The sequence below is a fragment of the Cyanistes caeruleus genome, chromosome 1 (assembly GCF_971803275.1).
Source record: "Cyanistes caeruleus chromosome 1, bCyaCae1.hap1.1, whole genome shotgun sequence".
Lineage (NCBI taxonomy): Eukaryota > Metazoa > Chordata > Aves > Passeriformes > Paridae > Cyanistes > Cyanistes caeruleus.
In genome coordinates, this window is record NC_141701.1 from 960255 (window position 1) to 986176 (window position 25922).

Genomic DNA, 25922 nt, shown 5'->3' on the forward strand with positions numbered 1-25922 from the left:
CCCAGGTGTCCCCAGGTGTCCCCAGGTGTCCCTCAGGTGTCCCCCAGGTGTCCCCATGTCCCCCCAGGTGTGCCCAGGTGTCCCAGGTGCTCACACAGGTGGTGAGGACGGAGGCGGCCGCTTTGTCGAAGTGGAAGGAGCGCACGGAGCGCATCCCGTCCGTGATCAGCGTCAGCACGTAACTGTCACACACGGGCACGGCTCAGGACACCCCAAAAACACCCAAAAACACCCCAAAAACACCCAAAATCACCCCAGAAACACCCCAAAACACCCCAAAACACACAGGGACACCCCAAAAACACCCCAAAAACACCACAAAACACCCCAAAAACACCCCAGAAACACCCCAGAAACACCCCAAAAACACCCCAAAACACCCCAGAAACACCCCAGAAACACCCCAAAACATCCCAAAAACACCCCAGAAACACCCCAGAAACACCACAAAACACACAGGGACACCCCAAAACACCCCAAAACAGCCCAAAATACACAGGGACACCCCAAAACACCCCAAAAACACCCCAAAAACACCACAAAATCCACAGGGACACCCCAAAACACACAGGGACACCCCAAAACACCCCAAAATCACCCAGGGACACCCCAAAACACCCCAAAATCACCCAGGGACACCCCAAAAACACCCCAAGACACCCCAAAATCCCCCCGGGAACACCCCAAAATCCTCAGGGACACCCCAAAGACACTCCAAAGACACCCCGAAATCCCTTGGGGACACCCCAAGACACCCCAAAATCCACAGGGACACCCCAAAATCACCCAGGGACACCCCAAAGACACCCCAAGACACCCCGAAATCACCCCGGGAACACCCCAAGACACCCCAAGGCCCCGGGGACACCCCAAGACACCCCAAAGACACCCCGAAATCCCTTGGGGACACCCCAAAGACACCCCAAGAACACCCCAAGCCCCCCGGGGACACCCCAAGAACACCCCAAGCCCCCCGGGGAAGCCCCGCACTCACATCTCGCCCCCCTTGAGGGAAATGACCATCTTGTCATAGGAGATGAAGGTGGCCTGGGCACAGTCCAGAGTCATCCTCACCCCCTCCTGCACACCTGGAACGGCAACAGTCACACCTGAGACACCTGGGACACACCTGGGACACACCTGGGCACAGTCCAGAGTCATCCTCACCCCCTCCTGCACACCTGGAACGGCAACAGTCACACCTGGGACACACCTGGGCACAGTCCAGAGTCATCCTCACCCCCTCCTGCACACCTGGAACGGCAACAGTCACACCTGGGACACACCTGAGACACCTGGGCACAGTCCAGAGTCATCCTCACCCCCTCCTGCACACCTGGAACGGCAACAGTCACACCTGGGACACACCTGGGACACACCTGGGACACACCTGGGCACAGTCCAGAGTCATCCTCACCCCCTCCTGCACACCTGGAACGGCAACAGTCACACCTGGGACACACCTGGGACACACCTGGGACACACCTGGGCACAGTCCAGAGTCATCCTCACCCCCTCCTGCACACCTGGAACGGCAACAGTCACACCTGAGACACACCTGGGCACAGTCCAGAGTCATCCTCACCCCCTCCTGCACACCTGGAACGGCAACAGTCACACCTGGGACACACCTGAGACACCTGGGACACACCTGGGCACAGTCCAGAGTCATCCTCACCCCCTCCTGCACACCTGGAACGGCAACAGTCACACCTGAGACACACCTGGGACACCTGGGACACCTGGGGACACACCTGAGACACACCTGAGACACCTGGGACACACCTGGGACACCTGAGACACCTGGGACACACCTGGGCACAGTCCAGAGTCATCCTCACCCCCTCCTGCACACCTGGAACGGCAACAGTCACACCTGGGACACACCTGAGACACCTGGGACACACCTGGGCCACACCTGGGCACAGTCCAGAGTCATCCTCACCCCCTCCTGCACACCTGGACACAGGAACAGTCACACCTGAGACACACCTGAGACACCTGGGACACACCTGGGACACACCTGGGACACACCTGGGACACACCTGGGACACACCTGAGACACACCTGGGACACACCTGGGACACACCTGGGACACCTGGGCCACACCTGGGCACAGTCCAGAGTCATCCTCACCCCCTCCTGCACACCTGGAACGGCAACAGTCACACCTGGGACACACCTGAGACACCTGGGACACCTGGGACACACCTGGGACACACCTGAGACACCTGGGACACACCTGGGCACAGTCCAGAGTCATCCTCACCCCCTCCTGCACACCTGGAATGGCAACAGTCACACCTGGGACACACCTGGGACACACCTGGGACACACCTGGGACACACCTGGGACACACCTGGGCACAGTCCAGAGTCATCCTCACACCCTCCTGCACACCTGGAACAGCAACAGTCACACCTAGGACACACCTGAGACACCTGAGACACACCTGGGACACACCTGGGGACGGGGACAGTCACACTGGGAACAGTCACACCTGGGGACAGTCACACCTGGGCAGTCACACCTGGGACACACCTGGGACACACCTGGGACAGTCACACCTGGGACAGTCACACCTGGACAGTCACACCTGGGCAGTCACACCTGGGACAGGAACAGTCACACCTGGGACAGTCACACCTGGGACAGTCACACCTGGGACAGTCACACCTGGGACACACCTGGGACAGGAACAGTCACACCTGGGACAGTCACACCTGGGACAGGAACAGTCACACCTGGGACACACCTGGACACAGGAACAGTCACACCTGGGGACAGGGACAGTCACACCTGGGACAGGGACACCTGGGACAGGGAAAGGAAAAGAGGAGGAGGAAGATGAGGACAATGAGGAAGATGAGGATGAGTGGGATGAAGATGAAGATGGGAATGACAAGGATGATGAGGATGATGAGGATGATGAGGATGAGGAGGATGGGGAGGATGATGAAGATGAGGAAGAGAACAAGGATGAGAAGGATGAGATTGACAAGGATGATGAAGATGAGGATGATGAAGATGAGGATGATGATGATAATGATGAAGATAATGAAGATGAAGGACGATGATGAAGATGAAGATCAGGATGATGAAGGTGACGATAAAGACGATGATGATGATGAAGATGAGGATGATGATGACAACGATGAAGATGATGAAGATGAAGGACGATGATGAAGATGAAGATCAGGATGATGAAGGTGACGATAAAGACGATGATGATGATGAAGATGAGGATGATGATGACAACGATGAAGATGATGAAGATGAAGGATGATGATGATGAAGATGATGATGAAGGTGACGACAAGGACGATGATGATGAAGATGAGGATGATGAAGATGAGGATGAGGATGATGAAGATGAGGAAGATGATGAAGATGAAGATGAGGATGATGATGAAGATGATGATAAGGATGATGAGGAGGATGATGAAGATGAGGAGAATGGGGATGATGATGGGGAGGAGGAGGCTGAAGATGAAGATGATGAAAATGAAGGAAGATGATGAGGAGAATGAAGATGAGGATGACGATGATGATGAAGATGAGGATGATGATGATGAGGATGAAGATGAAGAACAAGGATGATGAGGAGGATGAGGATGATGACGAAGAGGATGATGAGGAAGAGAACAAGGATGAGAGCGATGAAGATGTCATGACAAGGATGAAGATGACGACGACGAGGATGATGAAGATGAGGATGATGATGAAGGTGATGATAAGGATGATGATGATGAAGATGAGGATGATGAAGATGAGGATGACGATGAAGGTGACGATAAGGATGACGAGGAGGATGATGATGGGGAGGGGGAGGCTGAAGATGAGGATGATGAAGATGAGGATGATGATAATAAGGATAATGAGGATGATGAAGATGAGGATGATGAAGATGAGGATGATGAAGATGAGGATGATGATAATAAGGATAATGAGGATGATGAAGATGAGGATGATGAAGATGAGGATGATGATAATAAGGATAATGAGGAAGATGAAGATGATGAAGATGAGGAAGAGAACAAGGATGAGAAGGAGATTGACAAGGATGAAGATGAGAATAACAAGGATGAGGATGATGAAGACGAGGATGAGGATGATGAGGATGACAATGATGAAGATGAAGATGAGGATGATGAGGATGATGATGATGAAGATGATGACGATGATAAGGATGATGAAGATGAGGATGACGGAGATGACGATAAGAACGATGACGATGATGAGGAAGATGAAGATGATGAAGATGAGGATGAGAAGGATGAGTAGGACGAGGATGAGAAGGAGGAGGAGGAGGATGAGGATGAAGATGATGAAGATGAAGATAAGAATGATGATGAAGATGACGATAAGGATGATGAGGAGGATGAGGATGAAGATGATGAAGATGAAGATGAGGAAGAAGATGATGAAGAAGATGACAATAAGGATGATGAAAATGACGGAGATGACGATAAGGACGAAGATGATGAGGATGATGAAGATGAGGATGATGAAGATGATGATGAGGAGAAGGAGGAGGAGGATGATGAGTGATGAGGATGAGGAGGATAAAGATGAGGATGATTATGATGAGGACAAAGATGACGAAGATGAATTTGAGGACAAAGATGAGGATGATGAAGATGATGATGAAGAGGATGATGATGATGAAGATGATTATGATAAGGATGAAGATAATGAAGATGATGAAGATGAAAACAATGATGAAGATGAGGATGAAGATGAAGAAGATGAAGATGATGATGAAGATGACGATGATGATAATGAAGATGAAGATGATGAAGACGAAGATGAAGATGAGGATAATGATAATGAAGACGATGAAGATGATGAAGATGAGGATGATGAAGATGACGATGATGATAATGAAGATGAAGATGATGAAGATGAAGATGATAAAGATGAGGATAATGATAATGAAGATGATGATGATGATGAGGATGACGATGAGGATGATGATGATTATGATGATGATAATGATGATGAAGATGATGAAGATGATGAAGATGAATTTGAGGATGATGAAGATGATGATGAAGATGATGAAGATGATGATGATGAAGATGATTATGATGAGGATAAAGATAATGAAGATGATGAAGATGATGAAGATGAAAACGATGATGAAGATGAGGATGATAAAGATGATGAAGATGAGGAAAACGATAATGAAGATGAAAATGATGATGATGATGACGATGAGGATGATGATGATGATGATGATGAAGATGAGGATACTGATAATGAAGATGAAGATGATGATGACGATGATGAGAATGATGAAGATGATGATGAAGATGAAGATGAGGATGACAATGAGGATGATGATGAAGATGAGGATGATGAAGATGATGACAATGATGAAGATGAAGATGACTATGAAGATGAATTTGAGGATGAAGATGATGATAATGAAGATGATGACGATGAGGATGATGAAGATGAGGATGACGATGATGAAGATGAATTTGAAGATGAGGATGATGAAGATGAGGATGACGATGAAGATGATGACGATGAGGATGATGAAGATGAGGATGATGAAGATGAGGATGATGAAGATGATGACGATGATGATAATGAAGATAAAGATGATGATGATGACGATGATGAGGATGAAGATGACAATGAAGATGAATTTGAGGATGAAGATGAGGATGATGAAGATGGTGAAGATGAAGATGACGAAGATGAGGATGACGATGAGGATGAAGATGAGGATGATGAAGATGAGGATGAAGATGAAGATGATGAAGATGAGGATGATGAAGATGAGGATGAAGATGAGGATGATGAAGATGAGGATGAGGATGATGAAGATGAGGATGATGAAGATGAGGATGAAGATGAGGATGAAGATGAGGATGAAGATGATGACGATGAGGATGAGGATGATGAGGGTGATGAGGATGATGAGGATGAGGATGAAGATGAGGATGATGAAGATGATGAAGATGAGGATGAAGATGAGGATGAAGATGAGGATGACGATGATGAAGATGAGGATGATGAAGATGAGGATGAAGATGAGGATGACGATGAAGAAGATGAGGATGATGATGATGATGAAGATGAGGATGAAGATGAGGATGAAGATGAGGATGATGAGGGTGATGAGGATGAGGATGATGAGGGTGAGGCTGAGGAGGGCGGTGGCGAGGCCGAAGGCAGCAGCCCTTACGCAGCGGGAAGACGGTGGTGCCGCAGGTGAGGCTGTTGAGGGCCACCCCGTACGGGGGCACGCTCTGGTTCAGGTACAGCAGGGAGTTCACCGCGAAGATCACCACGCCACCTGCGGGGGACAGGGACACAGTGTCACACCTGTGTCACCTGTATCACATTGTCACCTGTGTGTCACCTGTGTCACCTGTGTGTCACCTGTGTCACCTGTGTGTCACCTGTGTGTCACCTGTGTCACATTGTCACCTGTGTGTCACCTGTGTGACCTGTGTCACACTGTCACCATGCCACCTGCGGGGGACAGGGACACCTGTGTCACATTGTCACCTGTGTCACATTGTCACCTGTGTGTCACCTGTGTCACCACGCCACCTGCAGGGGACAGGGACACAGTGTCACACCTGTGTCACCTGTGTCACATTGTCACCTGTGTCACATTGTCACCTGTGTCACCTGTGTGTCACCTGTGTGTCACCTGGGTCACATTGTCACCTGTGTGTCACCTGTGTCACATTGTCACCTGTGTGTCACCTGTGACACACTGTCACCACGCCACCTGCGGGGGACAGGGACACCTGTGTCACCTGTGTGTCACCTGTGTGTCACCTGTGTCATTGTCACCTGTGTCACAGTGTCACGGTGTCACAGGGTCACATTGTCACCACACCACCTGCAGGGGACAGTGTCACAGTGTCACACTTGTGTCACAGTGTCACCTGTGTGTCACCTGTATGACACTGTCACCTGTGTCACAGTGTCACATTGTCACAGTGTCACATTGTCACAGTGTCACAGTGTCACCATGCCACCTGCAGAGGACAGGGACACAGTGTCACCTCTGTCACCAGTATCACCATTGTCACAGTGTCACCACTGTCATAGTAACCACTGTCACCACACCCCTTGGGGACACAGGGGACAGTGTCACAATCCCTGCGTCACTGTCTGTGTCACTGTCACTGTGTCACTGTCACAGTCCCTGTGTCACAGTCACTGTCACTGTGTCACTGTCTCTGTGTCACTGTCACTGTGTCACTGTGTCACTGTGTCACTGTGTCACTGTCACTGTGTCACTGTGTCACTGTGTCACTGTGTCACTGTGTCACTGTGTCACTGTCACTGTGTCACTGTGTCACTGTCACTGTGTCACTGTGTCACTGTGTCACTGTCACTGTGTCACTGTGTCACTGTGTCACTGTGTCACTGTGTCACTGTGTCACTGTCACTGTGTCACTGTGTCTCTGCGTCACTGTCACTGTGTCACTGTCACTGTCACTGCATCACTGTCACTGTGTCACTGAGACACTGTCACTGTGTCACTGTCACTGCGTCACTGTCACTGTGTCACTGTCACTGTCACTGTCACTGTGTCACTGTCACTGTGTCACTGTGTCACTGTCACTGTCACTGTCACTGTCACTGTCACTGTGTCACTGTGACTGTCACTGTGTCACTGTCACTGTGTCACTGTCACTGTCACTGTGTCACTGTCACTGTGTCACTGTCACTGTGTCACTGTGTCAGTGTCACTGTGTCACTGTCACTGTGTCACTGTCACTGTCACTGTGTCACTGTCACTGTGTCACTGTCACTGTGTCACTGTCACTGTGTCACTGTGTCACTGTCACTGTGTCACTGTCACTGTCACTGTCACTGTGTCACTGTCACTGTCACTGTGTCACTGTCACTGTGTCACTGTCACTGTGTCACTGTCACTGTGTCACTGTGTCAGTGTCACTGTGTCACTGTCACTGTGTCACTGTCACTGTCACTGTGTCACTGTCACTGTGTCACTGTCACTGTGTCACTGTCACTGTGTCACTGTGTCACTGTCACTGTGTCACTGTCACTGTCACTGTCACTGTGTCACTGTCACTGTCACTGTGTCACTGTCACTGTGTCACTGTCACTGTGTCACTGTGTCAGTGTCACTGTGTCACTGTCACTGTGTCACTGTCACTGTCACTGTGTCACGGTCACTGTCACTGTCACTGTGTCACTGTCACTGTGTCACTGTCACTGTCACTGTCACTGTGTCACTGTCACTGTCACTGTGTCACTGTCACTGTGTCACTGTCACTGTGTCACTGTCACTGTGTCACTGCGTCACTGTGTCACTGTCACTGTGTCACTGTCACTGTGTCACGGTCACTGTCACTGTCACTGTGTCACTGTCACTGTGTCACTGTGTCACTGTCACTGTCACTGTGTCACTGTGTCACTGTCACTGTGTCACTGTCACTGTGTCACTGTCACTGTCACTGTCACTGTCACTGTGTCAGTGTGTCAGTGTCAGTGTGTCAGTGTGACTGACCGATGGGTTTGGGTACAGGCAGAGCCTGGGTACAGTCGAAGGGCAGTGAGCTCAGTGACCAATGACTGTCACTGTCACTGTGTCACTGTCACTGTGTCACTGTCACTGTGTCACTGTGTCACTGTCACTGTGTCACTGTCACTGTGTCACTGTCACTGTCACTGTGTCACTGTCACTGTGTCAGTGTGTCACTGTCACTGTCACTGTCACTGACCGATGGGTTTGGGTACAGGCAGAGCCTGGGTACAGTCGAAGGGCAGTGAGCTCAGTGACCAATGGCTGTCACTGTCACTGTCACTGTGTCACTGTCACTGTGTCAGTGTGTCAGTGTCAGTGTGTCAGTGTGACTGACCGATGGGTTTGGGTACAGGCAGAGCCTGGGTACAGTCGAAGGGCAGTGAGCTCAGTGACCAATGACTGTCACTGTCACTGTCACTGTCACTGTCACTGTGTCACTGTCACTGTCACTGACCGATGGGTTTGGGTACAGGCAGAGCCTGGGTACAGTCGAAGGGCAGTGAGCTCAGTGACCAGATGACCGGGTGTACGCGCTGCAGGATGTTCAGCGAGATGGCCACGATGCTGCAGGTGTCCTGGCGCACCGCCACGCGCCTGTGGGGACACAAACATCACCTGGGTGTCACCTGGGTGTCACCTGGGTGTCACCTGTGTCACCTGGGTGTCACCTGTGTGTCACCTGTGTCACCTGACCCCCCCAGGTGTCCTGGCGCACCGCCACGCGCCTGTGGGGACACAAACATCACCTGGGTGTCACCTGGGTGTCACCTGTGTGACACCCCCTGACCCCCCCAGGTGTCCTGGCGCACCGCCACGCGCCTGTGGGGACACAAACATCACCTGGGTGTCACCTGGGTGTCACCTCTGTGTCACCTGGGTGCCACCTGTGTGTCACCTGTGTCACCTGACCCCCCCCAGGTGTCCTGGCGCACCGCCACGCGCCTGTGGGGACACAAACATCACCTGGGTGTCACCCGGGTGTCACCTGGGTGTCACCTGTGTCACCTGGGTGTCACCTGTGTGTCACCTGTGTCACCTGACCCCCCCAGGTGTCCTGGCGCACCGCCACGCGCCTGTGGGGACACAAACATCACCTGGGTGTCACCCGGGTGTCACCTGGGTGTCACCTGTGTCACCTGGGTGTCACCTGTGTGTCACCTGTGTCACCTGACCCCCCCAGGTGTCCTGGCGCACCGCCACGCGCCTGTGGGGACACAAACATCACCTGGGTGTCACCTGTGTGTCACCTGTGTCACCTGACCCCCCCAGGTGTCCTGGCGCACCGCCACGCGCCTGTGGGGACACAATCGGCACCTGGGTGTCACCTGGGTGTCACCTCTGTGTCACCTGGGTGTCACCTGACCCCCCCAGGTGTCCTGGCGCACCGCCACGCGCCTGTGGGGACACAATCGGCACCTCAGTGTCACCTGGGTGTCACCTGTGTCACCTGGGTGTCACCTGTGTGTCACCGGGGGGGTCACAGACACCCCAAATCCCCTCTAAACACCCCAAAACCAACCCCAAACACCCCAAATCACCCCAAAATCACCCCAAATCCCCCCTGAACCCCCAGACTGACCCGGGCCAGGTCTGGTTGGGCTCGAAGAGGATGAGGAGGGTGGGCTCGTAGGAGCCGTGCAGGAACTGCTGGGGCTGGGACCCCCAAACCAACCCCAAACACCCCCAAACCAACCCCAAACACCCCAAATCCCCTCTAAACACCCCAAACACCCCAAAACACCCCAAAACACCCCCGAACTGACCCGGGCCAGGTCTGGTTGGGCTCGAAGAGGATGAGGAGGGTGGGCTCGTAGGAGCCGTGCAGGAACTGCAGGGGCTGGGACCCCCAAACACCCCCCCAAACACCCCCAAACCAACCCCAAACACCCCAAATCCCCCCTGAACCCCCAGACTGACCCGGGCCAGGTCTGGTTGGGCTCGAAGAGGATGAGGAGGGTGGGCTCGTAGGAGCCGTGCAGGAACTGCTGGGGCTGGGACCCCCAAACCAACCCCAAACACCCCCAAACCAACCCCAAACACCCCAAATCCCCTCTAAACACCCAAAACACCCCAAAACACCCCAAAACACCCCCAGACTGACCCGGGCCAGGTCTGGTTGGGCTCGAAGAGGATGAGGAGGGTGGGCTCGTAGTAGCCGTGCAGGAACTGCATGTCGATGATGTTGAGCAGTTTCTCGTCCAGCTCCCGCACGTCGATGATGTAGCTGGGCAGGAAGCTCGACTTCTGCCTGCGGGGATGGCGGTTCAGGGGGGTTTTGGGGTGTTTTTGGGGTGTTTTTGGGGGTTTTTGGGGTGGTTTTGGGGGTTCTGGGGGGTCGCTCACCCCTCGCCCACCAGCCCCTCGTGCTCGTCGGCCAGCGAGTCGCGGCGGAAGGGCAGCACCACCAGGCGCGTGCCGTAGATCAGCATGACGGCGCAGCGGCCGTCGGGGTCCACGCGCACCCGCGGGGTGTGCACGTTCTGCACGAAACCGTCCTGAAACGGGGAAAAACGGGGAAAAATGGGGAAAATCCTGGAATTCTGGAGATGGGGGAACCCCAAAATCCACCCCAGAGTGACCCCACACCCGCGGGGTGTGCACGTTCTGCACGAAACCGTCCTGAAACGGGGAAAAACGGGGAAAAATGGGGAAAATCCTGGAATTCTGGAGATGGGGGAACCCCAAAATCCACCCCAGAGTGACCCCACACCCGCGGGGTGTGCACGTTCTGCACGAAACCGTCCTGGAAACGGGGAAAAACGGGGAAAAATGGGGAAAAACGGGGAAAAATGGGGGTTCTGGAGATGGGGGAACCCCAAAATCCACCCCAGAGTGACCCCACACCCGCGGGGTGTGCACGTTCTGCACGAAACCGTCCTGAAAACGGGGAAAAACGGGGAAAAATGGGGAAAAACGGGGAAAAATGGGGGTTCTGGAGATGGGGGAACCCCAAAATCCACCCCAGAGTGACCCCACACCCGCGGGGTGTGCACGTTCTGCACGAAACCGTCCTGGAACGGGGAAAAACGGGGAAAAATGGGGAAAATCCTGGGGTTCTGGAGCTCAGGAACCCCAAAATCCACCCCAGAGTGACCCCAAACCCGCGGGGTGTGCACGTTCTGCACGAAACCGTCCTGAAACGGGGAAAAACGGGGAAAAATGGGGAAAAATGGGGAAAAATGGGGGGTTCTGGAGCTCAGGAACCCCCAAATCCACCCCAGAGTGACCCCAAACCCGCGGGGTGTGCACGTTCTGCACGAAACCATCCTGGAACGGGGAAAAACGGGGGAAAATGGGGGTTCTGGAGCTGGGGGAACCCCAAAATCCATCCCAGAGTGACCCCACACCCGCGGGGTGTGCACGTTCTGCACGAAACCGTCCTGAAACGGGGAAAAACGGGGAAAAATGGGGAAAAATGGGGAAAAATGGGGAATTCTGGAGATGGGGGAACCCCCAAATCCACCCCAGAGTGACCCCACACCCGCGGGGTGTGCACGTTCTGCACGAAACCGTCCTGGAACGGGGAAAAACGGGGAAAAGTGGGGAAAATCCTGGGGTTCTGGAGCTCAGGAACCCCCAAATCCACCCCAGAGTGACCCCAAACCCGCGGGGTGTGCACGTTCTGCACGAAACCGTCCTGAAACGGGGAAAAATGGGGAAAAACGGGGAAAAATGGGGAAAAATGGGGAAAAACGGGGAAAATCCTGGGGTTCTGGAGCTGGGGGAGCCCCAAATCCACCCCAGAGTGACCCCAAACCCGCGGGGTGTGCACGTTCTGCACGAAACCGTCCTGAAAATGGGGAAAAACGGGGAAAAATGGGGAAAAATGGGGAAAAATGGGGAAAAATGGGGGAAAATGGGGGAAAATGGGGAAAAATGGGGGAAAATGGGGAAAAATGGGGAAAATCCTGGGGAAAAATGGGGAAAAATGGGGAAAAATGGGGAAAAATGGGGAAAATCCTGGAATTCTGGAGCTCAGGAACCCCAAAATCCACCCCAGAGTGACCCCACACCCGCGGGGTGTGCACGTTCTGCACGAAACCGTCCTGGAAATGGGGAAAAACGGGGAAAAATGGGGAAAAATGGGGGAAAATGGGGAAAAATGGGGAAAAATGGGGAAAAATGGGGAAAATCCTGGAATTCTGGAGCTGGGGGAACCCCAAAATCCATCCCAGAGTGACCCCAAACCCGCGGGGTGTGCACGTTCTGCACGAAACCGTCCTGGAACGGGGAAAAATGGGGAAAAATGGGGAAAAATGGGGAAAAAATGGGGAAAAATGGGGGAAAATGGGGAAAAATGGGGAAAAATGGGGAAAAACGGGGGAAAATGGGGAAAAATGGGGAAAAATGGGGAAAAATGGGGAAAAATGGGGGAAAATGGGGAAAAATGGGGAAAAAATGGGGAAAAATGGGGGAAAATGGGGAAAAATGGGGAAAAATGGGGAAAAACGGGGGAAAATGGGGAAAAATGGGGAAAAATGGGGAAAAATGGGGAAAAATGGGGGGTTCTGGAGCTCAGGAACCCCCAAATCCACCCCAGAGTGACCCCAAACCCGCGGGGTGTGCACGTTCTGCACGAAACCGTCCTGAAAATGGGGAAAAATGGGGAAAAATGGGGGAAAATGGGGAAAAATGGGGAAAAATGGGGAAAAATGGGGGAAAATGGAGAAAAATGTTGAAAATGGGGAAAATGGGGAAAAATGGGGGAAAATGGGGAAAAATGGGGGGTTCTGGAGCTCAGGAACCCCAAAATCCATCCCAGAGTGACCCCAAACCCGCGGGGTGTGCACGTTCTGCATGAAACCGTCCTGGAAACGGGGAAAAACGGGGAAAAACGGGGGAAAATGGGGAAAAATGGGGGAAAATGGGGAAAAATGGGGAATTCTGGAGATGGGGGAACCCCAAAATCCACCCCAGAGTGACCCCACACCCGCGGGGTGTGCACGTTCTGCATGAAACCGTCCTGAAACGGGGAAAAATGGGGAAAGAATGGGGAAAAATGGGGAAAAATGGGGGAAAATGGGGAAAAATGGGGAAAATGGGGAAAAATGGGGAAAAATGGGGAAAATCCTGGGGTTCTGGAGATGGGGGAACCCCCAAATCCACCCCAGAGTGACCCCACACCCGCGGGGTGTGCACGTTCTGCACGAAACCGTCCTGGAACGGGGAAAAACGGGGAAAAATGGGGAAAAACGGGGAAAAATGGGGAAAATTCTGGAATTCTGGAGCTCAGGAACCCCCAAATCCACCCCAGAGTGACCCCACACCCGCGGGGTGTGCACGTTCTGCACGAAACCGTCCTGGAACGGGGAAAAACGGGGAAAAATGGGGAAAAGTGGGGAAAAAATGGGGAAAAATGGGGGAAAATGGGGAAAAATGGGGAAAAATGGGAAAAAATGGGGAAAAATGGGGGAAAATGGGGAAAAATGGGGAATTCTGGAGGTGGGGGAACCCCAAAATCCACCCTGGCAGGAAATTTTGAGATGATTCTGGGATTTTGGGAGCCCCAAAATCCACCCAGAGAGAAAATTTGGGGAATTTGGGATGACTCCGGGATGTGGGGAACCCCAAAATCCACCCTGGAGTAAATTTGGGGTAAATTTGGGTGAATTTGGGGTGAATTTGGGGTGAATTCGGGGGTAAATTTGGGGGTGAATTTGGGTGAATCTGGGGTAAATTTGGGGGTAAAATTGGGGTAATTTTGGGGTAAATTTGGCATGAATTTGGGCAAATTTGGGGTGAATTTGTGGTAAATTTGGGGTGAATTTGGGGTGAATTTGGGGTGAATTTGGGGGTAAATCTGGGTAAATTTGGGGGAAATTTGGGTGTAAATTTGGGGGTGAATTTTGGTGAATCTGGGGTAAATTTGGGGGTAAATTTGGAACAAATTTGGGGTAAATTGGGGAAAATTTGGGAGTGAATTTGGGGAAAATTTGGGGAAAATTTGGGGGTAAATTTGGAATAAATTTGGGGTAAATTTGGGGTAAATTTGGGGGTAAATTTGGGGGTAAATTTGAGGGGTTTGGGGTGAATTTGGGGTGAATTTGGGGTAAATTTGGGGTAAATTTGGGGGTACATTTGTCTGAATTTGGGGTAAACTTGGGGTAAATTTGTGTGAATTTGGGGGTAAATTTGGAGCAAATCTGGGTGAATTTGGGGGTAAAATTGGGTAAATTTGGGGGTAAATTTGGGGTGAATTTGGGGGATTTTGGAGTAAATTTAGGGTGAATTTGGGGGTAAATTTGGGGTGAATTTGGGGGTAAAATTGGGTAAATTTGGGGGTAAATTTGGGGTGAATTTGGGTGAATTTGGGGTAAATTTAGGGTGAACTTGGGGTAAATTTAGGGTGAATTTGGGGTGAATTTGGGGTAAATTTGGGGTAAATTTGGGGTGAATTTGGGGTGAATTTGGGGGATTTTGGGGCCCCACCCTCAGCTCGGGCTCCTCGAAGTAGTGCAGGGACAGCGTCTTCAGGTCGTGCGTGCCGGGGTCGTACTCCACCACCGAGAGCTGGGAAAAGCACCCCAAAATCCGGTTATTGCACCCCAAAATCCACTTATGGCACCCCAAAATCCGGTTATGGCACCCCAAAATCATTAACTGCACCCCAAAATCCGGTTATTGCACCCCAAAATCATTAACTGCACCCCAAAATCCGGTTATTGCACCCCAAAATCCACTTATGGCACCCCAAAATCATTAACTGCACCCCAAAATCCGGTTATTGCACCCCAAAATCCGGTTATGGCACCCCAAAATCCAGTTATTGCACCCCAAAATCATTAACTGCACCCCAAAATCCGGTTATTGCACCCCAAAATCCCGTTATTGCACCCCAAAATCATTAACTGCACCCCAAAATCCGGTTATTGCACCCCAAAATCCGGTTATTGCACCCCAAAATCTGGTAATTGCACCCCAAAATCATTAACTGCACCCCAAAACCATTAACTGCACCCCAAAATCCCGTTATTGCACCCCAAAATCATTAACTGCACCCCAAAATCCGGTTATTGCACCCCAAAATCCCGTTATTGCACCCCAAAATCATTAACTGCACCCCAAAATCCCGTTATTGCACCCCAAAATCATTAACTGCACCTAAAAATCCGGTTATTGCACCCCAAAATCCCGTTATTGCACCCCAAAATCCGGTTACTGCACCCCAAAATCCGGTTACTGCACCCCAAAATCCGGTTATTGCACCCCAAAATCTGGTTATTGCACCCCAAAATCATTAACTGCACCCCAAAATCCGGTTATTGCACCCCAAAATCCGGTTATTGCACCCCAAAATCTGGTTATTGCACCCCAAAATCATTAACTGCACCCCAAAATCCGGTTATTGCACCCCAAAATCCGGTTATTGCACCCCAAAATCCGGTTATGGCACCCCAAAATCCGGTTACTGCACCCCAAAATCATTAACTGCACCCCAAAATCCGGTTATGGCACCCCAAAATCCGGTTATTGCACCCCAAAATCATTAACTGCACCCCAAAATCTGCTTATTGCACCCCAAAATCATTAACTGCACCCCAAAATCCGGTTATTGCACCCCAAAATCCGGTTATTGCACCCCAAAATCATTAACTGCACCCCAAAATCTGCTTATTGCACCCCAAAATCATTAACTGCACCCCAAAATCCACTTATGGCACCCCAAAATCCGGTTATTGCACCCCAAAATCCGGTTATTGCACCCCAAAATCATTAACTGCACCCCAAAATCCGGTTATTGCACCCCAAAATCATTAACTGCACCCCAAAATCCGGTTATTGCACCCCAAAATCATTAACTGCACCCCAAAATCTGGTTATGGCACCCCAAAATCCGGTTATTGCACCCCACAATCCGGTTATGGCACCCCACAATCCGGTTATGGCACCCCAAAATCATTAACTGCACCCCAAAATCCGGTTATGGCACCCCAAAATCCACTTATGGCACCCCAAAATCCGGTTATTGCACCCCAAAATCCTTAACTGCACCCCACAATCCGGTTACTGCACCCCAAAATCATTAACTGCACCCCAAAATCTGGTTATTGCACCCCACAATCCGGTTATGGCACCCCACAATCCGGTTATGGCACCCCAAAATCCGGTTATTGCACCCCAAAATCTGGTTATTGCACCCCACAATCATTAACTGCACCCCAAAATCATTAACTGCACCCCAAAATCCGGTTATGGCACCCCAAAATCCGGTTACTGCACCCCAAAATCATTAACTGCACCCCAAAATCCACTAACGGCACCCCAAAATCATTAACTGCACCCCAAAATCATTAACTGCACCCCAAAACTGAGTTGGTTTGGGTTTTGGGGTTTGGTTTGAGGTTTGGGATTTGGATTTGGGGTTGGGTTTGGGGTTTGGGGTTGGTTTGGGATTTGGATTCAGGGTTGGATTTGGGATTTTGGGGTTGGATTTGGGGTTTGGGGTTGGATTTAGGTTCAGGATTTGGGATTTGGGGTTGGATTTGGGATTTGGGGTTGGATTTGGGATTTGGGGTTGTTCCCACCTTGGCATCCTTGAAGCTGAGCAGCAGTTTGGGCTTTGGGGTTTGGGGTTGGTTTGGGGTTTGGGGTTGGATTTAGGTTCAGGATTTGGGATTTGTGGTTGGATTTGGGATTTGGGATTTGGGGTTGGATTTGGGATTTGGGGTTGTTCCCACCTTGGCATCCTTGAAGCTGAGCAGCAGTTTGGGGTTTGGGGTTTGGGGTTTGGGGTTGGTTTGAGGTTTGAGGTTTGGGATTTGGGTTCAGGGCTGGGTTGAGGTTTGGGATTTGGATTTGGGGTTTGGTTTAGGTTCAGGATTTGGGATTTGGGGTTGGATTTGGGATTTGGGGTTGTTCCCACCTTGGCATCCTTGAAGCTGAGCAGCAGTTTGGGGTTCGGGGTTTGGGGTTGGTTTGGGATTTGGGTTCAGGGCTGGGTTGAGGTTTGGGATTTGGATTTGGGGTTTGGTTTAGGTTCAGGATTTGGGATTTGGGGTGGATTTGGGATTTGGGGTTGGATTTGGGGTTCCCACCTTGGCATCCTTGAAGCTGAGCAGCAGGGCGTCCCGCTTGGCCCCCGCCAGCTGCACGCTGGCCATGGACATGACGTTCCCGAAGAGGGAGAAGGAGGCCAGCAGCTCCAGCCGCTCCCGCTGCGCCCGGCCCTCTGCCACACACCCAAAAACAGCAGCACCCAGCTGGCAACTGCTCCGGGAAATCCGGGAATTTTGGGGGATTTGGGGGATTTTTGGGAATTTTTCTGGATTTTTTTGAGAATTTTTTCCAATTTTTTAAGATTTTTTTGGGTGTTTTTTGTGGTTTTTTGGAATTTTTGTAGGGATTTAAGGTGGTTTCCTAAAGGGGTTTAGGAGTTGTTTTGATTTCTGGTTTTTTGGGAGGTTTGGGGGATTTTTTAGGGATTTTTTGGGAATTTTTAGGGATTTTTTGGGAATTTTTCTGGATTTTTGGGTAATTTTTTTCCAATTATTTTTTTTTTTGGGGGGTGTTTTTTGTGGTTTTTTGGAATTTTTCTAGGGATTTAAGGTGGTTTCCTAAAGGGGTTTAGGAGCTGTTTTGATTTCTGGTTTTTTGGGAGGTTTGGGAATTTTTTGGGAATTTTTTTGGAATTTTTCTGGATTTTTTTGAGATTTTTTTCCAATTTTTTAAGATTTTTTGGGGTTTCTTTTGTGTTTTTTTTTTAATTTTGAAAGGGTTTTGGGTGGTTTTCTAAGGGGGTTTAGGAGTTGTTTTGATTTCTGGTTTTTTGGGAGGTTTGGGAGATTTTTTGGGAATTTTTTGGGAATTTTTCTGGATTTTTTTGAGATTTTTTTCCAATTTTTTAAGATTTTTTGGGTGTTTTTTGTGTTTTTTTGGAATTTTTGTAGGGATTTAAGGTGGTTTTCTAAAGGGGTTTAGGAGTTGTTTTGATTTCTGCTTTTTTGGGAGGTTTGGGGGATTTTTTAGGGATTTTTTTGAATTTTCTGGAATTTTTCTGGATTTTTTGGGGAATTTTTTCCAATTTTTTAAGATTTTTTGGGTGTTTTTTGTGGTTTTTTGGAATTTTTGTAGGGATTTAATGTGGTTTCCTAAAGGTGTTTAGGAGCTGTTTTGATTTCTGGTTTTTTGGGAGGTTGGGGGATTTTTTAGGGATTTTTTGGGAATTTTTTGGGAATTTTTCTGGATTTTTTTGAGATTTTTTTCCAATTATTTTTTATTTTTTGGTGGGTTTTCTGTGGTTTTTTGGAATTTTTGTAGGGATTTAAGGTGGTTTTCTAAGGGGGTTTAGGAGCTGTTTTGATTTCTGTTTCTTTGGGAGGTTTGGGGGATTTTTTGGGAATTTTTTTGAATTTTTCTGGATTTTTTTGAGATTTTTTTTCCAATTTTTTAAGATTTTTTGGGGGTTTTTTTGTGGTTTTTTTTTAATTTTGAAAGGGTTTTGGGTGGTTTTCTAAAGGGGTTTAGGAGTTGTTTTGATTTCTGCTTTTTTGGGAGGTTTGGGGGATTTTTTAGGGATTTTTTGGGAATTTTTAGGGATTTTTTGGGAATTTTTCTGGATTTTTGGGTAATTTTTTTCCAATTATTTTTATTTTTTGGGGGGTGTTTTTTGTGGTTTTTTGGAATTTTTCTAGGGATTTAAGGTGGTTTCCTAAAGGGGTTTAGGAGCTGTTTTGATTTCTGGTTTTTTGGGAGGTTTGGGGGATTTTTTGGGAATTTTTTTGGAATTTTTCTGGATTTTTTGGGGAATTTTTTTCCAATTTTTTAAGATTTTTTGTGGGTTTTTTTGTGTTTTTTTTTAAATTTTGAAAGGGTTTTGGGTGGTTTTCTAAAGGGTTTTAGGAGTTGTTTTGATTTTTGGTTTTTTGGGAGGTTTGGGGGATTTTTTAGGGATTTTTTGGGAATTTTTTTTGATTTTTTGGGGAATTTTTTTCCAATTATTTTTTATTTTTTTGGGTGTTTTTTGTGTTTTTTTGGTATTTTTGTAGGGCTTTAAGGTGGTTTTCTAAGGGGGTTTAGGAGCTGTTTTGATTTCTGCTTTTTTGGGAGGATTGGGGGATTTTTTAGGAATTTTTTAGGAATTTTTTGGGATTTTTTCTGAATTTTTTGGGAATTTTTTTCCAATTTTTTAAGATTTTTTTTGGTATTTTTTGTCGTTTTTTGGTATTTTTGTAGGGATTTAAGGTGGTTTTCTAAAGGTGTTTAGGAGTTGTTTTGATTTCTGGTTTTTTGGGAGGTTTGGGGGATTTTTTGGGAATTTTTTTGGAATTTTTCTGGATTTTTTTGAGATTTTTTTCCAATTTTTTAAGATTTTTTGGGGTTTCTTTTGTGTTTTTTTTTTAATTTTGAAAGGGTTTTGGGTGGTTTTCTAAGGGGGTTTAGGAGTTGTTTTGATTTCTGGTTTTTTGGGAGGTTTGGGAGATTTTTTGGGAATTTTTTGGGAATTTTTCTGGATTTTTTTGAGATTTTTTTCCAATTTTTTAATATTTTTTGGGTGTTTTTTGTATTTTTTTGGAATTTTTGTAAGGATTTAAGGTGGTTTTCTAAGGGGGTTTAGGAGTTGTTTTGATTTCTGGTTTTTTGGGAGGTTGGGGGATTTTTTGGGAATTTTTTTGGAATTTTTCTGGATTTTTTGGGGAATTTTTTTCCAATTATTTTTTATTTTTTGGGTGTTTTTTGTGTTTTTTTGGAATTTTTGAAGGGATTTAAGGTGGTTTTCTAAGGGGGTTTAGGAGCTGTTTTGATTTCTGGTTTTTTGGGAGGTTTGGGGGATTTTTTGGAATTTTTTGGGAATTTTTTGGGAATTTTTTTGGAATTTTTCTGGATTTTTTTGAGATTTTTTTTCCAATTTTTTAAGATTTTTTGGGGGTTTTTTTGTGGTTTTTTTTTAATTTTGAAAGGGTTTTGGGTGGTTTTCTAAAGGGGTTTAGGAGTTGTTTTGATTTCTGCTTTTTTGGGAGGTTTGGGAGATTTTTTGGGAATTTTTTGGGAATTTTTCTGGATTTTTTTGAGATTTTTTTCCAATTTTTTAAGATTTTTTGGGTGTTTTTTGTATTTTTTTGGAATTTTTGTAAGGATTTAAAGTGGTTTCCTAAAGGGGTTTAGGAGCTGTTTTGATTTCTGGTTTTTTGGGAGGTTGGGGGATTTTTTAGGGATTTTTTAGGAATTTTTAGGAATTTTTGTGGATTTTTTGGGGAATTTTTCTGGATTTTTTGGGGAATTTTTTCCAATTTTTTAAGATTTTTTTGTGTGTTTTTTGTGGTTTTTTGGTATTTTTGTAGGAATTTAAGGTGGTTTTCTAAGGGGGTTTAGGAGCTGTTTTGATTTCTGTTTCTTTGGGAGGTTTGGGGGATTTTTTGGGAATTTTTTGGAATTTTTCTGGATTTTTTTGAGATTTTTTTCCAATTTTTTAAGATTTTTTTGGGTGTGTTTTGTGTTTTTTTGGAATTTTTGTAGGGATTTAAGGTGGTTTCCTAAAGGTGTTTAGGAGCTGTTTTGATTTCTGTTTCTTTGGGAGGTTTGGGGGATTTTTTTGGAATTTTTTAGGGATTTTTTAGGAATTTTTTAGGAATTTTTTGGAATTTTTCTGGATTTTTTTGAGATTTCTTTCCAATTATTTAAGATTTTTTGGGGTGTTTTTTGTGTTTTTTTGGAATTTTTGTAGGGATTTAATGTGGTTTCCTAAAGGTGTTTAGGAGCTGTTTTGATTTCTGGTTTTTTGGGAGGTTTGGGGGATTTTTTAGGAATTTTTGGGGAATTTTTTGGGAATTTTTCTGGATTTTTTGGGGAATTTTTTTCCAATTTTTTAAGATTTTTTGGGGTTTGTTTTGTGGTTTTTTTTAAATTTTGAAAGGGTTTTGGGTGGTTTTCTAAAGGTGTTTAGGAGCTGTTTTGATTTCTGCTTTTTTGGGAGGATTGGGGGATTTTTTAGGGATTTTTTGGGAATTTTTCTGGATTTTTTTGAGATTTTTTTCCAATTTTTTAAGATTTTTTGGGTGTTTTTTGTGTTTTTTTGGAATTTTTGTAAGGATTTAAGGTGGTTTTCTAAAGGGGTTTAGGAGATGTTTTGATTTCTGCTTTTTTGGGAGGTTTGGGGGATTTTTTAGGGATTTTTTTGAATTTTCTGGAATTTTTCTGGATTTTTTGGGGAATTTTTTTCCAATTATTTTTATTTTTTGGATTTTTTTGTGTTTTTTTGGAATTTTTGAAGGGATTTAAGGTGGCTTCCTAAAGGTGTTTAGGAGCTGTTTTGATTTCTGTTTCTTTGGGAGGTTTGGGGGATTTTTTTGAATTTTCTGGAATTTTTCTGGATTTTTTGGGGAATTTTTTTCCAATTATTTTTTATTTTTTGGGTGTTTTTTGTGTTTTTTTGGAATTTTTGAAGGGTTTTGGGTGGTTTCCTAAAGGGGTTTAGGAGTTGTTTTGATTTCTGGTTTTTTGGGAGGTTTGGGGGATTTTTTGGAATTTTTTGGGAATTTTTTGGGAATTTTTTTGGAATTTTTCTGGATTTTTTTGAGATTTTTTTTCCAATTTTTTAAGATTTTTTGGGGGTTTTTTTGTGGTTTTTTTTTAATTTTGAAAGGGTTTTGGGTGGTTTTCTAAGGGGGTTTAGGAGCTGTTTTGATTTCTGCTTTTTTGGGAGGTTTGGGGGATTTTTTAGGGATTTTTTGGGAATTTTTAGGGATTTTTTGGGAATTTTTCTGGATTTTTGGGTAATTTTTTTCCAATTATTTTTATTTTTTGGGGGGTGTTTTTTGTGGTTTTTTGGAATTTTTCTAGGGATTTAAGGTGGTTTCCTAAAGGGGTTTAGGAGTTGTTTTGATTTCTGGTTTTTTGGGAGGTTTGGGGGATTTTTTGGGAATTTTTTTGGAATTTTTCTGGATTTTTTGGGGAATTTTTTTCCAATTTTTTAAGATTTTTTGGGGGTTTTTTGTGGTTTTTTTGAATTTTTGTAGGGATTTAAGGTGGTTTTCTAAGGGGGTTTAGGAGTTGTTTTGATTTCTGGTTTTTTGGGAGGTTTGGGGGATTTTTTAGGAATTTTTGGGGATTTTTTGGGAATTTTTCTGGATTTTTTGGGGAATTTTTTTCCAATTTTTTAAGATTTTTTGGGGGTTTTTTTGCGTTTTTTTTAAATTTTGAAAGGGTTTTGGGTGGTTTTCTAAAGGTGTTTAGGAGCTGTTTTGATTTCTGCTTTTTTGGGATTTTTTAGGGATTTTTTAGGGATTTTTTTGGAATTTTTCTGGATTTTTCTGGATCTTTTGGGGAATTTTTGTCCAATTATTTTTTATTTTTTGGGGTGTTTTTTGAGTTCTTTTGGTATTTTTGTAGGGATTTAAGGTGGCTTTCTAAGGGGGTTTAGGAGCTGTTTTGATTTCTGCTTTTTTGGGAGGTTGGGGGATTTTTTGGGAATTTTTTTGGAATTTTTCTGGATTTTTTGGGGAATTTTTTTCCGATTTTTAAAGATTTTTTGGGGTTTTTTTTGTGGTTTTTTTTAAATTTTGAAAGGGTTTTGGGTGGTTTTCTAAGGGGGTTTAGGAGTTGTTTTGATTTCTGGTTTTTTGGGAGGTTTGGGGGATTTTTTAGGGATTTTTTAGGAATTTTTTTGGATTTTTTGGGGAATTTTTTTCCAATTTTTTAAGATTTTTTTGGGTGTTTTTTGTGTTTTTTTTTAAATTTTGAAAGGGTTTTGGGTGGTTTTCTAAAGGGGTTTAGGAGCTGTTTTGATTTCTGGTTTTTGGGAGGTTTGGGGGATTTTTTGGGAATTTTTTGGGAATTTTTTGGAATTTTTCTGGATTTTTTGGGGAATTTTTTTCCAATTTTTTAAGATTTTTTGGGGGTTTTTTTGCGTTTTTTTTAAATTTTGAAAGGGTTTTGGGTGGTTTTCTAAGGGGGTTTAGGAGCTGTTTTGATTTCTGCTTTTTTGGGAGGTTTGGAGGATTTTTTAGGGATTTTTTAGGAATTTTTTTGGATTTTTTGGGGAATTTTTTTCCAATTATTTTTTATTTTTTGGGTGTTTTTTGTGTTTTTTTGGAATTTTTGAAGGGATTTAAGGTGGTTTTCTAAGGGGGTTTAGGAGCTGTTTTGATTTCTGGTTTTTTGGGAGGTTTGGGGGATTTTTTGGGAATTTTTTGGGAATTTTTTGGGAATTTTTCTGGATTTTTTGGGGAATTTTTTTCCAATTATTTTTTATTTTTTGGGTGTTTTTTGTGTTTTTTTGGAATTTTTGAAGGGATTTAAGGTGGTTTTCTAAAGGGGTTTAGGAGCTGTTTTGATTTCTGCTTTTTTGGGAGGATTGGGGGATTTTTTAGGGATTTTTTGGGAATTTTTCTGGATTTTTTGGGGATTTTTTTTCCAATTTTTTAAGATTTTTTTGGTGTTTTTTGTGGTTTTTTGGCATTTTTGTAGGGATTTAAGGTGGTTTTCTAAGGGGGTTTAGGAGCACTTTTGATTTCTGGTTTTTTGGGAGGTTTGGGGGATTTTTTAGGGATTTTTTGGGAATTTTTAGGGATTTTTTGGGAATTTTTCTGGATTTTTTTGAGATTTTTTTCCAATTTTTTAAGATTTTTTGGGTGTTTTTTGTGTTTTTTTGGAATTTTTCTAGGGATTTAAGGTGGTTTCCTAAAGGGGTTTAGGAGCTGTTTTGATTTCTGGTTTTTTGGGAGGATTGGGGAATTTTTTGGGAATTTTTTTGGAATTTTTCTGGATTTTTTGGGGAATTTTTTTCCAATTTTTTAATATTTTTTGGGTGTTTTTTGTGGTTTTTTGGAATTTTTGAAGGGTTTTGGGTGGTTTTCTAAGGGGGTTTAGGAGTTGTTTTGATTTCTGGTTTTTTGGGAGGTTTGGGGGATTTTTTAGGGATTTTTTGGGAATTTTTTTGGATTTTTTGGGGATTTTTTTTCCAATTATTTTTTATTTTTTGGGTGTTTTTTGTGTTTTTTTGGAATTTTTGAAGGGTTTTGGGTGGTTTCCTAAAGGTGTTTAGGAGTTGTTTTGATTTCTGCTTTTTTGGGAGGTTTGGGGGATTTTTTGGGAATTTTTTGGAATTTTTCTGGATTTTTTGGGAATTTTTTTCCAATTATTTTTTATTTTTTTGGATGTTTTTTGTGTTTTTTTGGAATTTTTCTAGGGATTTAAGGTGGTTTCCTAAAGGTGTTTAGGAGCTGTTTTGATTTCTGGTTTTTTGGGAGGTTGGGGGATTTTTTGGGAATTTTTTTGGGAATTTTTCTGGATTTTGGGGGAATTTTTTTCCAATTTTTTATGATTTTTTGGGGGGGTTTTTTGTGGTTTTTTGGAATTTTTGTAGGGATTTAAGGTGGTTTCCTAAAGGGGTTTAGGAGCTGTTTTGATTTCTGGTTTTTTGGGAGGATTGGGGGATTTTTTAGGGATTTTTTGGGAATTTTTCTGGATTTTTTGGGGAATTTTTTTCCAATTTTTTAAGATTTTTTGGGTGTTTTTTGTGTTTTTTTGTATTTTTGAAGGGATTTAAGGTGGTTTTCTAAAGGTGTTTAGGAGCTGTTTTGATTTCTGCTTTTTTGGGATTTTTTAGGGATTTTTTAGGGATTTTTTTGGAATTTTTCTGGATTTTTCTGGATCTTTTGGGGAATTTTTGTCCAATTATTTTTTATTTTTTGGGGTGTTTTTTGAGTTCTTTTGGTATTTTTGTAGGGATTTAAGGTGGCTTTCTAAGGGGGTTTAGGAGCTGTTTTGATTTCTGCTTTTTTGGGAGGTTGGGGGATTTTTTGGGAATTTTTTTGGAATTTTTCTGGATTTTTTGGGGAATTTTTTTCCGATTTTTAAAGATTTTTTGGGGTTTTTTTTGTGGTTTTTTTTAAATTTTGAAAGGGTTTTGGGTGGTTTTCTAAGGGGGTTTAGGAGTTGTTTTGATTTCTGGTTTTTTGGGAGGTTTGGGGGATTTTTTAGGGATTTTTTAGGAATTTTTTTGGATTTTTTGGGGAATTTTTTTCCAATTTTTTAAGATTTTTTTGGGTGTTTTTTGTGTTTTTTTTTAAATTTTGAAAGGGTTTTGGGTGGTTTTCTAAAGGGGTTTAGGAGCTGTTTTGATTTCTGGTTTTTGGGAGGTTTGGGGGATTTTTTGGGAATTTTTTGGGAATTTTTTGGAATTTTTCTGGATTTTTTGGGGAATTTTTTTCCAATTTTTTAAGATTTTTTGGGGGTTTTTTTGCGTTTTTTTTAAATTTTGAAAGGGTTTTGGGTGGTTTTCTAAGGGGGTTTAGGAGCTGTTTTGATTTCTGCTTTTTTGGGAGGTTTGGGGGATTTTTTAGGGATTTTTTAGGAATTTTTTTGGATTTTTTGGGGAATTTTTTTCCAATTATTTTTTATTTTTTGGGTGTTTTTTGTGTTTTTTTGGAATTTTTGAAGGGATTTAAGGTGGTTT

The 25922-nt window shown here is 45.0% G+C and overlaps 1 protein-coding gene across 2 annotated transcripts in view; it reads right to left on the minus strand.

Annotated features, from left to right (window-relative positions):
* Nucleotides 1-25922, minus strand: part of CPSF1 (cleavage and polyadenylation specific factor 1) — a 99863-nt gene that overhangs the window by 61308 nt on the left and 12633 nt on the right. For both annotated transcript variants that reach the window (XM_086875621.1, XM_086875625.1), the window contains exons 4-11: nt 17566-17699; nt 14960-15040; nt 10874-11025; nt 10632-10778; nt 8985-9124; nt 6200-6310; nt 995-1088; nt 95-182 (exon numbers count right to left, since the gene is read on the minus strand). In XM_086875621.1, the coding sequence (XP_086731747.1) occupies nt 95-182; nt 995-1088; nt 6200-6310; nt 8985-9124; nt 10632-10778; nt 10874-11025; nt 14960-15040; nt 17566-17699 (947 nt within the window). The remainder of the gene's footprint in view (nt 1-94; nt 183-994; nt 1089-6199; nt 6311-8984; nt 9125-10631; nt 10779-10873; nt 11026-14959; nt 15041-17565; nt 17700-25922) is intronic.